Source organism: Egretta garzetta, unplaced genomic scaffold, assembly GCF_000687185.1.
Source record: "Egretta garzetta isolate BGI_Z169 unplaced genomic scaffold, ASM68718v1 scaffold79, whole genome shotgun sequence".
In the NCBI taxonomy this organism is placed as follows: Eukaryota; Metazoa; Chordata; class Aves; order Pelecaniformes; family Ardeidae; genus Egretta; species Egretta garzetta.
Window position 1 is genome coordinate 2012310 of NW_009260791.1, and position 16266 is coordinate 2028575.

Here is a 16266-nt window from a genome sequence, read left to right on the forward strand (position 1 = left end):
TTTCAGTTTGATGATGAGGGGCAGTACTGAAATAATTTAATGGTTGTTTCTATTGATTTTTAACACTTCCATGTATATTCTAGGAAACTGAAATAATAATCTTCTGGTGTAGTTAATTTTTTTAATTTTGGGTGTCCTAACTTGTGGTGTTCTTAAAACACAGGTATACAGGGAGAGTGATAAAGGACATTATTAATATGGGTTCCTACAACTACCTTGGATTTGCACAGAAGACTGGGCCTTGCCAAGAAGCAGCAGCTAAAGTTCTGTCTCAGTATGGAGCTGGGGTGTGCAGCACTAGGCAGGAGATGGGTAAGTTGGAGCAAGATACGATGTTCCCCGAACGTATGTTTCAAAGTCTGTAACTGTCCCTTATAGGCCTTTAAATAAAGAGCAGCCTGGTTGGTGGAAATTCTTCTTGTAGAAGATAGTAATGGTGAAAGCTGCTCTTCACTCTGAATTTCTCATTTGTTTTATGTGCAGGAAACTTGGACAAACATGAGGAGCTGGAAAAGCTAGTTGCTAGGTTCCTAGGTGTGGAATCTGCAATGGCATATGGAATGGGGTTTGCAACCAACTCTATGAACATCCCTGCTTTAGTGCGCAAGGTATGGCTTAAGTCACTGACAAAAGCTCATCTAACAGATTCTGCTGGTTGGGTTTTCTACATGCTACTTGTTTAGTTTTGTTCTTCAGTAGTAACCCTTGCAGATGTTCTTTACGGAAACAGTTCCCTGTAGGTCACAGTATGCATCTCTAACCTTTGCAAAAATCTTGGGAAACAGCATCCACGGGACCAGCAGCAGTCCAGATCTTGCCCTCTTTCTGTGAGAGAGCCTAGCATGTTAAGGCTTGCTTCTTCAGGCTACTCATGAGTGTATGAAATGGTGGCTGAATAACAGGCTGATTGGCTGAAGGTATTTTGATGCTCTTGAGACACTAAGAAGTGACTGTCAGTGAGACACACAGATAAGCTGAATTGCATGTTGGTACATACAGAATTTGTTTATCTTTGAGTGACAGCTGAAAAACCCTTCCTTTGAAGGAGCAAAATCCTAGTAGAAATGCTATTTGAGAGAAACAAGGTGAAATGTAAAGACTGATGTCTACTGTTGTGTCCCATAAAACGGTACATGATGCAGCCTGAGCATTTTCCATCTCATAATATGGGGTTTTATTTAGGTATTTGAAAATGAAATGGAAGAGAGCTCTTTGTTTGCATCTTCTGATGCAAAATGTATGTTCTACGTAGAGTAAAAAAGTGCAAGTACTGGAACTGTTCCCTCTTTTTGAAAATTATTAACTGTTACCTTAATACTACTAGCCTATTGGAATTCTTTGTCCCTCTGTAGTGAATTATTTTTCCTTTATTTATTTTTCCACTTCCTGAGATAATTTTGTAAATTCTTCCACTTGTGGTATCTACAGTTTATAAAATTACTGCCTTGTTCTTCCAGGCAACTTTTCCCCTTGCTGAATCTCTTCTTGACTAGCTGTAGTGTCTTCCCGCATGCTATTTTATTTGTAACAATGAAGCAGCACTGGCTACATAATGCCTCTTTTCTTTTGGTCTGTTAAGTTTTAAATATCAGATGCTTTCCATAATCAAAGATGTTTTTTCAGTCCTATGCCACAGAGAAATTCAGTGCTTCAAATCTAGTCTTTCTGGCGTCAAATACTTCTGCAGTGCTATGATTTTGAACAACATATTTTAGTCCTGACAGGTCTTTTACTTGCATTTTTCTGCTCTTTGTCTTCCTATGTCTCCCCAATTTTCCTCTTCAACAGAAAAATGATTCATGATTTATGCAAGACCTTTTGGATTCAGAACACACACGCTCAGATACATTTAAGTAAAGTTCTGTCTGTTCTAAGTCAGTACAAATTGCCCATTACTGCAAAGTTACTCCATCTTTTTTCTATGTATGTGGATCCTACTGTGTATCTTTAATACCTTATGAGAATACCCTTGAGACACCTTACTCAGCTCCTTAGTTTCTACATTTGAACTTCTAATAGTTTATACAAAAATTGAGAGAATCTGAACAGTAAATTCCAAGGCATGTAACATACCTGTTTTCATGCATGTAACTTGCACATTTACTAAACCAACTCTTTTCATAAATGGATACAGCATTCTGTTCTGTGTTAGTAATAAGCATACTTTGGTTTTGTGCACTTTATGTAGAAGCTTCTGCCTCATAACGCTAGAAGTGCCCTTATATTCAGGTGAATACTCAAGACAGAAAATGCTCTCTTCTGAAGAAGAGAGTTCTGTCAAATGAACCATTTTGCAGTTCAGAATGTTCACTAAATGCTTTTTTTTTGGCTGCCTGAAGTTGCTTCTCACTGCACTTTTGATTTCTTCATTGTCTGCGAATAAGGACTCTCATAAATCCTGAATTCTGGCACCACCCAGCACACAACTGGCTGTGTGTGCACAGCCTGTTTCACAATGCTTTGACAGAGTCCTCAGTAAAGCCCAGAGACTCCTGTGCTTGATTAAACTCTTGGGTGCACTGTTTTTTGTTGGTTTGGTTTTGTTGGTTTTTCTGGTTTTTGTTTTTGTTTTTTTTTTTTTTTAAAACTGCTGTTTGTGTCTTTCTGCATGTCCTGCATACATTTTCAGGTGCAAAGCTGCTTGGAACATGAATTTTTTGAGGTTGGGCAAATATAATCAGGAATGGCATCTGCATCTGGCCAGAAGGAGTTTCTTTGACAGTCACTGATGTGATTTGAAGCTCATTATTTACATAGTATCTGGTCGCCTACATTGCAACTTAATTAGCTTAAACCACAGACCACTGCAGTAAAGTTACTCACATATATATAATACTGGACCACCTGTTCTGGTTTTGCTCTGTGGAATCCTTAAGCACTTGGTTTATGTTGCTCCTGAATCTTCTTAATAGCAACAAATATGACTTGACTGTCCTAGGATCCAACTCTACCCCATAATCTGATCAGCTTTGGTCAGCAAAAGGAATTCAAAAGCTTCATCAGCATTAGCTAGTTGATCTTTATTCACTATGCCTTGTAACAGCGGCTTCTACTAAGCAGATGCTGAAAACAGGTTTAATTGGTGTACACTGAAAGTTGTATTTCAGCACTGTTAAAGCATCACTGAAAACAGGTCTTTCTGCACCTGGCAGTTTTCAGCGGGAGAGCCCCGCTGTTGACAGCCAAGCTGTCGGCTACCTAATACAGTCCCTGCCAAGTATGCTGAGTCTAGACCGCAGATAATATGAAATTTGAGGATTACGTAGTCAGAAGTTGTTAGACCATTTGAGGCTAAGCTAGACTCTGAAACTTGCCTGTTTTGGAGTGTCATTAATGTAGTTACTGTAACTAGCTAATAACAGCGTTCTGTACTGCCTTTAGCACAAAGCTTTTTCATCATAGCCCTGGAATGACAGATGCTAGATAAGGGAGTTAGAGCAACAGTGCTTTAAGGATCTTTTTTTGGTTGTAAGAAAACAAATTAATTCCCACGTATAGTTAGCTTGCAGAATTAAGCGCTCAGGACTGAATTACGCGGTTCCTGTATGCAGCGCTTTGTGGTAAAATGTGTCGTTCACTTCAGTTTCAGTGTCTGCCTTGCAGGATGCATTCGTAAGTCCGATCTTCACTGGCATGTTTTTCTTGATACCAGTAGCATAATCTTCAATTAGGGTTAGTCTTCTCCTGGATACTCTTTCAAATGTAAGTTTTCTGATAAATGCAACTGAAGTCTTATCATTGTAGTAGCAGCACCCAGTTTTCCGTATGATCATCAGTGGTCACTGTACTGTACCAGTGGCTTCTTTGATCCTTTGTCCTCTCTCTAGTGGCAGACAGTAGTAGACTCTTCAGTTTTCAATTAACTTATTTTGTCTAATTGAATGCCCTCTTCCTTTACAGGGGCATGAAAAGAGGCTGCTCATCAATTTGTTAAATCTTGTTTCTATACCAAAAGCTCGTACTTGTTTTTATGGAGAAGCTCCTTCTAGACTATTAATCTCTTCTTTCTTTTTTTTTTAATCTATCACTCTTCCTACTTCATACCAGTTAAGGATACTAGCACTGGATTATTATTTTCAGTTTTTGATAAACTAGTGTTTGACATCAGTACACTCTGACATGGTATACGTACTCCTTGTCTGGTATAGTAGTTCCAAAGAGCAAACGCTACTTGGAGATTTCCGTGCTTCTTACACCAGTGTCTCTGAAATGTGCAGCGTGAATCCTTGTAACAGCAGTTTGAACACTTGATATTTTGGAGGTTTTGGGGAAAACCAGTCTTGAGCTTTCCCAGGATTTAGAATATTTCTGGGTACGTTGCAATTCTAGTGCAAAATTTCCTTTGTTGTGGAGAAAATACTCCTATTGTTTGTGACACCTCCTTGTATAACTGTTGGCAATGCTCTTCATCATCCCTTCTAGTAACTCTCATTGCAGAGAAGAAATGTTCTTGACTCTGCCCTCTACCAACTGTTAATAGAGAAGCATAGAATGTGCATGTGTTTAGCATCAAATCTTCAGCATATTGACACGCTTTCTGGATTTTTAACATAACAAAGTTACTTCTAGAGTTGCAGCAGATTTGCATAGTAATTGGAGTGGGCCAAGGTTATTTAGGAATATTATTGCTCTCTTACAAACTAATCCCCCAATATGCATTGCTGTAATTCACAGTGATAACACTGGAATGAACATTCAGCATATCAGCTATTTACCTGTAATCATTGCTGCTCTCAAAACAGATGTATCCTGTTTTGATATTTGTCCAAGGATATATCTTTTCTGAAAAAGCAAACAAATTCAATGTAATGGTTAATGGCTTTAGAAAACTTCTCAATTTCACTCTGCAATTTTATTTTCTGCTTCCTGTCTTTTGTATGTTACCTCCATCTATGAAGTACTTAATAGTTCTATTCATTAAAGAAAATTAGTCCCTTTGGTATCACTGAGCACACACAGGTTTAGTCGGTGGTTACCTCTTAAAGTAAGAAATAGTGCAACTTTGATAAGGTCTTTAATCTAGGACTTTGGCCCGTTTCCTAGCTCCACTGTAGACTTGCTGAGTGAACTGCAGCAAGCTGCTCTGCTCTCTGTTTTACCTGGCTGCATAGGAGGATGAGTACTGACCAAATGGATTGGACAGGAGAGGTGCCTGAGGACTGGAGGGTAGCCAATGTCATTCCAGCCTTCAAAAAGGACAAGAAGGAGGACCCAGGGAACTGCAGGCCAGTTAGTCTCACCTCCATCCCTGGAAAGGTTATGGAACAACTCATTCTGGGTGTCATCTCCAAGCAAGTGGAGGAAAAGAAGGTGATCAGGAGTACCCAGCATGGATTCACCAAGGGGAAATAATGCCTGACCAATCTGATAGCCTTCTATCATGGCATGACCGGCTGGGTAGATGAGGGGAGAGCAGTGGATGTCGTCTACCTTGACTTCAGCAAGGCTTTTGACACTGTCTCCCATAACATCTCATAGGGAAGCTCAGGAAGTATGGGTTTGATGAGTGGACAGTGAGGTGGATTGGGAACTCCCTGAATGACAGGGCTCAGAGGGTTCTGATCGGTGGTGCAGAGTCTAGTTGAAGGCCAGTAGCTAGTGGAGTTCCCCAGGGCTCAGTACTCAGCCAGGTCTTGTTCAACTTATTCATCAACGACCTGGATGAGGGGACAGAGTGTACCATCAGCAAGTTCGCTGATGACACAAAACTGGGAGGAGTGGCTGATACGCTGGAAGGCTGCGCTGCCATTCAGCGGGACCTGGACAGGCTGGAGAGTTGGGCAGAGAGGAAAAGGCCAATGGTATCCTGGGGTGCGTTAAGAGGAGTGTGGCCAGCAGGTCGAGGGAGGTTATCCTCCCCCTCTATTCTGCCCTGGTGAGACCCCACCTGGAGTACTGTGTCCAGTTCTGGGTGCCCCGGTTCAAGAAAGATGTGGAACTCCTAGTGCGAGTCCAGAGGAGGGCAACAAAGATGATTAGGGGACTGGAGCATCTCCCCTATGAGGAAAGGCTGAGAGAGTTGGGCTTGTTCAGCCTGAAGAAGAGAAGACTGAGAGGGGACCTCGTCAACACCTACAAATATGTTAAGGGTGGAAGTCATGAGGATGGAGCCAGATTCTTCTCAGTGGTGTCCAGAAACAGGACAAGGGGCAGTGGGCACAAACTGAAGCATAAGAGGTTTCAGTTGAATATGAGGAAAAACTTCTTTACTTTGAGGATGACAGAGCACTGGAACAGGCTGCCCAGGGGTGTTGTGGAATCTCCTTCTCTGGAGAAATTCAAAGCCTGCCTGGATGATGTCCTGTGCAACCTGCTCTAGGAGAGCCTGCTTTAGCAGGGGGGTTGGACTAGATCATCTCCCGAGGTCCCTTCCAACCCTTGCCATTCTGTGATTCTGTGATCACTGTGAGATATTCAGGCAGATTCAGCTGCAGGACTTCTGGGAAAAGTGAAACTTAAGTGGTTCTTTCAGTTAACAGCAGTTGTGTATTTTTATTTGCCATACTAAGGCTGCAAATTGTTTCTTGGCAAGTCTTGCCTGGACTAGCTGCATTTATGTTGGAAATATATTTTTATTTTTTTTCTTAAATGATCTCTAAACAGTTCAGAGCTGAAAGGCATTATATGCTTGGCTGTAAAACATAACCTTATTCAATATCTTCCTTTTTCCCCTTCTAATTTAGGGCTGTCTGATTTTGAGTGATGAACTGAATCATGCATCGCTAGTGCTCGGAGCAAGACTGTCAGGAGCAACTATTCGAATCTTTAAGCACAACAGTAAGTATCAGATGGTGGACTCCGCCTTTCTGCAGATGCTATAGATCAGATACAATCTCTTCTATCTTCTAATAGTTGGAAATCCAATTTCATGCAAGGAAATCAATTGCTGGTTACCTGAAAGGTCAAAAGACTGCTGCTACTGAGAATTTAATCGTCCTGAATTGGATATTTTTTGATATGTTCAGTCTTAACTAATAATGCTTTTATCCTGAAGTTGTTCTGGCTTACATCTTCTGCATATGAAGAGGAGCGTGCTGCCCTTTGGCAAGCCTAGGGGCACTAGTGTTTTAGCATTACTTGGATAGCCCAGCATGGTTAGACTATTCTAACAGTCCATGTCATGCAGTAATGCAGTCTTGTAGTGGTCTAGGTTACAGTTTGGGAGATAAGCAAGCTTCGTTTTAGGACCAGATGCCGACATGATCCTGTAGTAACAAAAGCATGCAGATGTCCTAGCTAAACTAAAGTACCATGCATTGGTACAATGTAGTACAAAAGAAATTTTTGGGATGTGAAGCATAGATTAATTTCACTGAGTTACTTGCTTTTAAGTACTTGTGTTTCCAAAACATAGAATTTTCACTTCTCTAGTTTCAGCTTCCTTCAAAGGAGGCATTTAGAATAACTTCAAGATTAAAAATACTTAGGGTTTCCTTCTCTTATTATCAGTGAAAGAGGTACCTGGTTGTCCTTGATTAGTAAAGCCACTACCTTCATTCTTCAGCTGATCCTAATACTCTTTATAGTATCAATCTTGGAGATCATCACAACTCTTGCTCACTTTGAAGTGTGTGGTGGTGACAGCAAAGCTTGGGTGGCTGTAATTATTTTCCTTGCTCTGTCCTACTTGGTAGTGGATTCTCTGCTGTGCTTATTGTTTCTTTTGTATTCTCTCTTTCTTGTTCTCTGTCATTTGAATAATTTTCTGTACAAAAGTGTAGAGTTTACTGTAACATCCAGTGATTTCTTTTTTTTTCCTTAATTCTTCATAAATCTCGATTGCTGGGCAAGATCACAAAAGCTTTGCATTCAACTTCTGCGTTTGTGTAGACATACTACTGAACACTGCACCCAGTTCCAGAATTTCAGAGAACACTGGTGACATACACAGTTCTGGGTTTGAGGATAAGGACTTAGAAGCTCTGGTGTGATGAGGAAGAATATATGATCTGTGGGAATGGGGTATGGACTAGCAATGGTAGGAATGGATGGGGTATGAACTAGCAATGGTGGGATTGGGGGATATTCTAGAAACCTTATAGATAGTGAGGGTCTATGAGGGAGAATGGAGTGGCAGATTAGAATCAGAAGGGAAAATGCAAGCAATGAACTTGGCCTGTCAAGATGATGTTCAATTCATAGTTATGTATGTGTTCTCAGTCCTTCTCTTGTTATACTCTATGCTGCCTTAGTTAACTTCATTTTCCTGAGATGTTAATGGTTTCATTCACATTCTGCTTTGTAGAAATTATGGGGGAAGAAAAAAAATAAAGAAAAAATCCCCTTTAAAAATCCTTGTTTCCATTTTTTTCCTACCTCATTCTGCAGTTTGTCCTTTTTATTAAAGTCAGACATAGTTCCCAGTCTTTCCCTCTTTCTTGAGAGATGAGAGCAGAAGTTTATATTCCATTGTTCTCCCTAACTGCACTAAGCTCATCCTATCTTCCTTGAGATTTGTTGGAGGCAGGGATTCCACTGCTGACTTCTTCATCTTTGTCTTTTTCTGAATGTTAGCTGCCTTTTAACAGTCTATTAACTGACCGATTTTGCTGTATCATTTCTAGTCTAGTTCTAGTTCACAAGCTCCTCTTGCTGCTACAACTGCCCTAGTCTACCAATCCTCTTTTCATGATCATTTGTGTTCTTTTTCATGCTCTAGTGTTCTTATCTGTCTCTTGCTCAGCACTTTAGCTTTTATGGTTTGATTACTCCCATCTCCACTCCTTTCATCAGTTTTCTTTTTTCAGGACTGATTTTACATGTATTTATTTGCTCATATTAGTCATGTCTCCTGGATCATGGCAAGTGTTCATAGCCAAAGCTGCTAAGGTTTCAGAACACATTGCTACTAACAACTTCATCTGTCTCGCTTCTGTTGTGCTGAGCACTGTCCTCTTTCCTACACTGATGGTTCCTTTTTCTTCCTTTTCTGTTTTTGGTTTAGTAGCTTCCTGTTCCACACCTCCAGTCCCCTCAGTTTTAAACAAAGTAATAAAAAAGTACATTTTCTCCCTTTCTTGTCCTGCACTTTGGTCTATCTTCTACTTATCTTTAGTTGATTATCCTGAGCTTGCTTGTTCTTTTTTTGAGTGATTTCTTTCCACAAGGACATGCTTACTACCTAAATTGCTTTCCCTTTTCCTCACAATGAGATAGCTTCCTTTTTTCCTTTTTTTTTTTCCTTCTTTCCTTGTTTGCTGTTTGTGTCTAATGCTCTAACTTGTGCTTTTAGCTTAGGATGATGAAATTCTTCCTCAGAACTCATACAGTTACCCATTCCCTTTAATCTCATCTGTGGGCCTGCAGCTAGATGAAGCCCATGCTTATTGACTTATGTACAGTCTGTCCTCCACACTGGAGCAATTTGTGTGTTTCTGGAGTATTGCTGTCTTAGTCATGTCAAAACTCAAGCTAGTAGCTGTTTTGGTACCATTTAACAGTAATTTCTGGTGCAGATATGCAAAGCCTGGAGAAGCTGCTCAAAGATGCTATTGTGCATGGGCAACCTCGTACACGGAGGCCCTGGAAAAAAATTCTTATCTTGGTGGAAGGAATATACAGGTACAAACTATTCTTTATATTCCTAAGACCCCTCCACATGAGATCTAGCTGCTTAGTATTTGGGTTCCTTTGCCAAATCAAACTATGAATATTGGCACTTCATAGTTTTTTCATTGGTCTCATCTGTGATTTAAATTGAACTATGTATGTCTCACATCCTGGATTTTCTGTTGCTAGTACTGTAGCTGCACCTGGTGTTATCACAGTGCTTCCCACATCCTGATAAAACTGTAGAGATTAATTAATCTAAACTGATTGTTTACATCCAAACTGAGGTCTTAAATTGCTTGTCCATTCCATTCTTTCTGTGCTCAGTAGGTGATGCTAGGGTGAATGGAATTGTGCAAATTGAATGTTTTTGCTGAGAGCGAGTCAGAGCACGTAGTAGGCTTAGCTGTGTTAGGCATTTAAATCATAGTGACTTTCAGCACAAAATGGGGTGTTTTGGAGTGCTACTAATGAGAGCCCAGTCAGTTCTTAAACTTGAAAACAACAGGTAAGTAGATGTCAGATCAGAATACATTAGGGATGGAAATAAAAAAAGGTAATTAATTTATAAAATTGTCACTGAACATATTCCTTTTCCTTAACTTGCTGCTGCTACTACTATTTAGTCCGTATGTCAGCATCTCAGATATGTTAAACAGGTAGAATGTAGAGATTTGTGCCCCAAGTGCAAGGAGGAGTTATCTTTCATCTCTCCGCAGAACACGATGTGTCTAGCAAATTTTCTGTGTTTGTAATTACTGAAAAAGTGAAGAAAAGAAAGCTTAGGGACTTTAGGCTCTGTAAGGAGGCCCCAACCATTAAATTAACTTACACTGAATTTCTCTTTCTCAACAGTATGGAGGGATCCATAGTCCGTTTGCCTGAAGTGATTGCCCTTAAGAAGAAGTACAAATCCTATCTGTACCTTGATGAGGCTCATAGTATAGGTGCCCTGGGTCCCAGTGGCCGGGGTGTAGTTGAGTATTTTGGACTCAATCCTGAAGACGTGGATGTTATGATGGGAACATTCACCAAAAGCTTTGGAGCTGCTGGAGGATACATTGGGGGCAAGAAGGTAAAAAGCTGGGAATCGCATGGCTGTTTCAGGCTGGTGGAGTCCTTCACTAAGCATTTCAAAGTTGATCTATTTCTCAAGTACCCTGATTGTCTATTTGTTTCATAATTGTATGTAATGTCTAGTACAGTGAAAGTCTGGGCAATGCAGAAGAGTCTAGTCCAGCAACTTACTGCAGAACTGTATAGTTCTCACATGGCCAGCAATTATCTCAGTTTGCAGAATGTACAGTAGCAGTGTAATATCTTTTTAGGAACTGCTAGAAGCCAGGAAGCAGGGATTTCTTAATGTTACTTTTGATGAGACTTGTAGGAAAAATGCCAAAAGCTGAAGTTTTTCAGCCTGTTTGGAGGAAAATCCCCTTCTTAGGTTAGTCTGGTAGAATTGATTCTCTCTGGACTCGGAACAGTTTGCTTTCTAAAAAGACACTTTTTCCTTTTTTGTGGGTGGTGGGGTTTTTTTTGGCTACAGACTCTCTTCTCTTGGAAAGTACTGCTAGAAAGTATTTCCCTTGCCAAACCCCTCCTTTTGAGAGGGGTGGTGTGGGCAGTTGTATGTGTCCGCTTTCTCATATCCTCAAATATAGCTCACGGCTCAGGCTTCTAAGCTTTATTTGAGAGTAAAATTCTACCGTTTTCCTACCAGGGCAATAATTTTTTAGATACTAATAATGACAGTTACTTCCGCCCATCCAAATAGAGATGGGAATTGTAGATGTTAATTCTGGAGAGTTTACTACAGTTGGATTAAAATTACTCTGACATCTTCCCCAGAAGAAAGCAGCATATTAATCTGTGTCCAAAGGTAGCAAGCTAGTGGGCAGACAGCAACATAAAATTGAACACTTCTGTGTATTTCTGTAATATGTTTCCAGCTTGCGCTATCTACAGGGCCATCATTATTAATTTTATGGTAGCAGAAAACAGAATCTGTGCTGGCATTCATACTGGTCTCTCTAATATTTTGCTGGAGTGGTCTGGGTATTTTAGAATGGTTTTGTTAGAGTTAACTACAAGCAGCCTGCATCTAAGTGTGTTGATCCTTTGTTCCTATATGACCTGGCTTTTGCCCTCTAACAAATGTAGCAGGTGTGTTTAACTGGGAGGGTAGGCTGAGGCTCTTGCACTCTTAAATTACACCTGCTGCTTTATTTATATTGTGCTGATAAATGGGAAAAATTATTTTGTGACCTATTTCCCTGTTTGGTGATGTTTGTGAGGAAACAGTTACACTGAGTGTGATACATAAGCACTTATAGATCCTGCTCCCAGCTATTTCATTTGCTTTATACTACCACTGTTATAGGAAAGACTTCTGAAACACAGCCTGTGCACAGCTTGAGTAATGCAAACACCTTGTAGCAATTCAATGCTGGTGGTGTTAAACAAGTCTGTTGTAGGCATTTGTCTTTGATCAACACACATTCTTGTCCTGTGACATGACTCTGAGTTGTCATGTCCCTGCTGTTTGCTTTTCAGTTGTTTATTACTTGTACTGTAAAGTCAATCCTTGATACACCTGTAATCTTCCAGAACATTCTGAAAGGTTTCTTGTGGTGGCCTGTTTTATTGTGTCATTAAGACACAACAATAAAGCATTTCTCGGAGCGCTGGGAAGGCAATGTCCGATGCCTCTTATGTTTTGCCAGGAACTGATTGATTACCTCAGGACATACTCTCACAGTGCTGTGTATGCGACATCAATGTCACCTCCTGTTGTGGAGCAAATCATCACCTCCATGAAGTGCATTATGGGTGAAGATGGTACAAGTGTTGGTGAGTCTTTCTAACAGTAAGCATGTGGAAGGGGGAAGCCAAACAGAGCCTCTTTATCGCTTTGACAGATAACTCATTCAGTGGACACATTTATAATTATCTGTTAGTGCATATAGACTTGGAATTTCTGGAGCAATAAAACAATTTAGTGTCCTACTTGGCAGATCAGCCTAATAACAGCATAAGGAATTTCCAGCCAGAGGTAAGTCATTTTAGTCTTATCTAAGTCACAGTATTGTCTTGTATTGATTTTTGTTCTTTTTAGCTTTTCTAGCCTCCTTCTTTTTCTTCCCCATTGTCTGTTCTTTGTTATTTGCCCTACTTTTTAGATTGCTTTCAGAGTATTTTGCTCTGTATCTTTTACAGTCTTGTGTGCTGGCTAATGCGGGGGCAATGCTTTTGATTTTTCATCTCTAGTATAATTTGATGCTTGCACCTCAGTTAAAGTAAATACAGGAATGCTTCTGAAATTCCTTTTTACTTGGGGAGCTAGAGGCAGCTTTCGAGATCAGTAGTCTTAATGCACCAGGAGAAGAAATTCAGCATATTCGTCTTTATTCTCTTAGTTTTCTAAGAAAGTAAGAAAGGGGAAATCTGTACTAGTCTCGATGCATTCACAGTCAAAACCATGAATTCTCATGTCTCACTTGCCTAGTAGGTGGCAGCTTCCTTCAGTTACAGCATGAAGTAAATAGCTTGCAATCGTGATGTGTAAGCTGCCTTGAAACTGAAATGGTACAGCACTTTGCATGTGGGATACTTTCCTCTCTTCGCAGGTAGTTAGAGAGTTGTGAGCAGCTCACACGGGCTGACAGTGTAGTTTGAGGATCTGTCAGTGGTGTTCAGTTCAGAGGCTCTTTGAATATATTCTGCAGTTTGAATTCTGTTACAGGAGTTTCAGGCATCTGGCCACGAGGTGGTGGTGTATACTGAAGAACTGTATTTGCTTTTGAACATGGGTCATCTGACCAACTAACCTGATGGATAACTCCTAGAGTGAAGAAGCTTGCTGGAGAAATGACTTAAGAATTTTTCCGTTATAACAGGTTTCATTCAGTTTGCTTACATTATTTGAGAACAGAGTTAAGTGCCGGCAATTGGTGTTGGTGGTTGCTCAATAGAGACATCCTCACTGAGGCAAGTGCAGCCAGGAAGCAGCCTGTATCTGTGCTAGCATTGAGTGTTTCCAAGTGGTCCATGTGAGATACCTGTACAAGCCAAGAGTTCTCCCCAGTGCTGCTCTCAAACAGATATTAACCAAGCTTCAAACTACCTGAAAAGTTGTACAAAAGGACTGGGTCTTGCCGTTGTCGTAAAAGTGACTGCTTGAGCCCTTTCTAGCTGATGATTTGCCAGCAGTCTGTGGTCTGGTCAGGCGTTGCTTGTTTTGGGTTTCTTCCAGTATCTGTTTTGCTTAATGAAGTGGGAAGCAAGGAATGTGTAACTGATTTCTGTTTGCCGTATTCAAACTAAGGCATTTTTGCCCCTTTCTGAGGCTACAGTGTAGTATTTGTTCAACCCAGGAGAACGGAACCAACTTCCACTCCGGACTGTTCTCCTGCCGTTATGCCAGCAAGATCCATCAGAGCTGAAAGGTGAACCAGATCAGGAACCAATTTGACAAAAAAAAGAAAACAAACTCAAAAGGCCTTTATTGTTGTCATGTTGCTTAAGATGCATGTCAGGTTACATCCTGATAATTTGGTGCTATGGAGTACCAGAATTCCTAGCCGCTCTTTCTATGGAGAAAATAAGTAGTTTTGGTGTTTGAAAGCTGTGTCATTTCAAAGAAGCCTCTGTACATCCAATTTCTATATGAACTGTAATGCTTTTTGGATAGCCAAAGTCCTGTCCACTCATACTCAGAAAGGATTTCTCAGCTACATGTCTCGTGAAAGTGTTATTGGCTTTCTAAGCATCTAAGTCAACCTTCAGCTAGGATAAACACCTCGCAGGATGATCCTTGCATCAAAGTGCTCCTCTGTTCATTTTCTGCACAGTGCTGTTTCCCAGTCATGCATTTGTTTTAATTGCCTCAAGGCTTTAGAGATAATATTACTTTGTAGGCATTTTCTGTGGATGAAGTTGGCAAAAGTTCAATTGGGTGAATTGAGCAGCTGGTTAGTGATAGCATGACAAAGTTTTTGCCTTGTTTAAGGGCTTTGGCTGAAAAACTTCTGTTTGGATTCTGTGGAATTACGGGTGGGGCTCTGGAGGGCCACTGCCTGCAGTTGGTTTGACTACAAGTAAATGTGGAGTAGAATGGTGCTGGTAAGAGTTGTCAACTGTGGAAAAAAATAGAAAAATAGTGTAAAACTGGGTTACTAGTAAGTACCTCTGAATCAACTGTGTATTACCAAAATTTCACTGCTTTTAAATTAGTCAAGCTGAACCAATGGATGAAGGAAAACTGAGATAGGGCAATGGATTTACAAGGGCACAGGAGTTAGAGCTGGAATCAGAATAGTAGATGACTAGATCTCAACCCCATTTTTTGGGCCACAGCTAAATCTTTTAATGGCTTCAAGAATGCTTTCTTGAAAAGAGCCTTTGCGACTACTTTGTCTGCCTGCTCTGTTCACCACACACTACTTGTAAAAGCTGCTGTCCTCCATGGCATCAAACCTTTGTGGAAACTGTGGTGTTAGATTGAGGTGGTCTGTAGCTGAGGAGTAAGTAGTAGGAAGCAATTAGGTTTTGAGGACAAAAGGATTTTTTGTGTATTATTTTGCAAGAATAAGTTAATTCTCTCCTCTTAGACGTCAGGTTATTTCTAAATCTACTGAAACATCTGGAGGCTCTAAGCTTACAATATAAGGCGTTGTAGTTATTAAAACTTCACATAACTAAAAAAAGTAAGTATCAGATCTTTCCAGCAAACTGCCAGTGACTAAATAGGATATTAGCAGGAGGCAGCACAGACAAAATACAGATGCTATGAAAAGTTGAATGGCTGCTTATAGGGAACATAAGATGGATGGCATGCAAATGTGTTGTCTGAATTGGAACAGTAGTTTGTTGTGCCTTGATTTCTGTTCAAACTAATCTGTTAATTCTCTGTACTGTTTATGCATGTACGTGACTAGGAAGGCTGAATCTCTCTGAAGACAGTTATGGAAATATAATTATATATAAGTACAAGTATGTTACTTGCTCCTTCATCCAGACTGCAGAAAACACTCCAACAGCCAAAGCGATAGCAGAGCCATGTTAGGGGTTCTTGGTAGAGGTGCTTCCAGTACTACTTCTGAAACTCCTCTACATTATAAGCTCAGTTCTGTATGTCTGTCCTGTTCTACTTTGCATTACTTGTCTTGCACATAATTGGCCAAAAGACCATCATGTGGACTTAAACAAAACATACTTGATTTGTGATCATTTTGAGAGTTTCTTCAAAAGAGCGCTCATCTCATTTTGAGAGTGTAGAATGTCGTCAGAGAATTCCAGTGACAATGTACATGGGTATCTCACATATCATCACATTTGGGTTTGATATACCGTAGAGCAAGGTGAGTAGGACAGATGGAGAAGGCTTCTTCCTGCAAAAGGAAATTTTTGGAGCTGGTTTTCCAATTCAGAGTCGCTATGGTTGAAATCATTAATGAGCATGTGTTGCAGATGCTTGCCAGCAGTTCGGTGGACACTGCTTTTTCTCTCTGTTCAGCCACAAAGATGAATGAAATTCAGATAGTTTTGTAGATAAAGGGGCTTTTTTAAACAATAATATTAAAAAGACACAGTAAGCAGACTTTTTGGGGTCATAGTATACCCAAAGATGACAAATTGATTCCTGCAATGGAATTCTGGAAACTTCTAGTATAAAGCCACTTGATTCTTGCTGTTCATGTGATGTTTGGGTTATTTAAA

General features: G+C 40.3%; 1 protein-coding gene across 1 annotated transcript in view; it reads left to right on the forward strand.

Moving 5' to 3' along the window:
* SPTLC2 (serine palmitoyltransferase long chain base subunit 2) overlaps positions 1–16266 on the forward strand; it is a 72287-nt gene that overhangs the window by 11450 nt on the left and 44571 nt on the right. Inside the window, exons 3-8 of the mRNA XM_009646649.2 lie at positions 164–312; positions 484–608; positions 6684–6777; positions 9456–9561; positions 10405–10624; positions 12273–12399. Of these exons, the coding sequence (XP_009644944.1) occupies positions 164–312; positions 484–608; positions 6684–6777; positions 9456–9561; positions 10405–10624; positions 12273–12399 (821 nt within the window). The remainder of the gene's footprint in view (positions 1–163; positions 313–483; positions 609–6683; positions 6778–9455; positions 9562–10404; positions 10625–12272; positions 12400–16266) is intronic.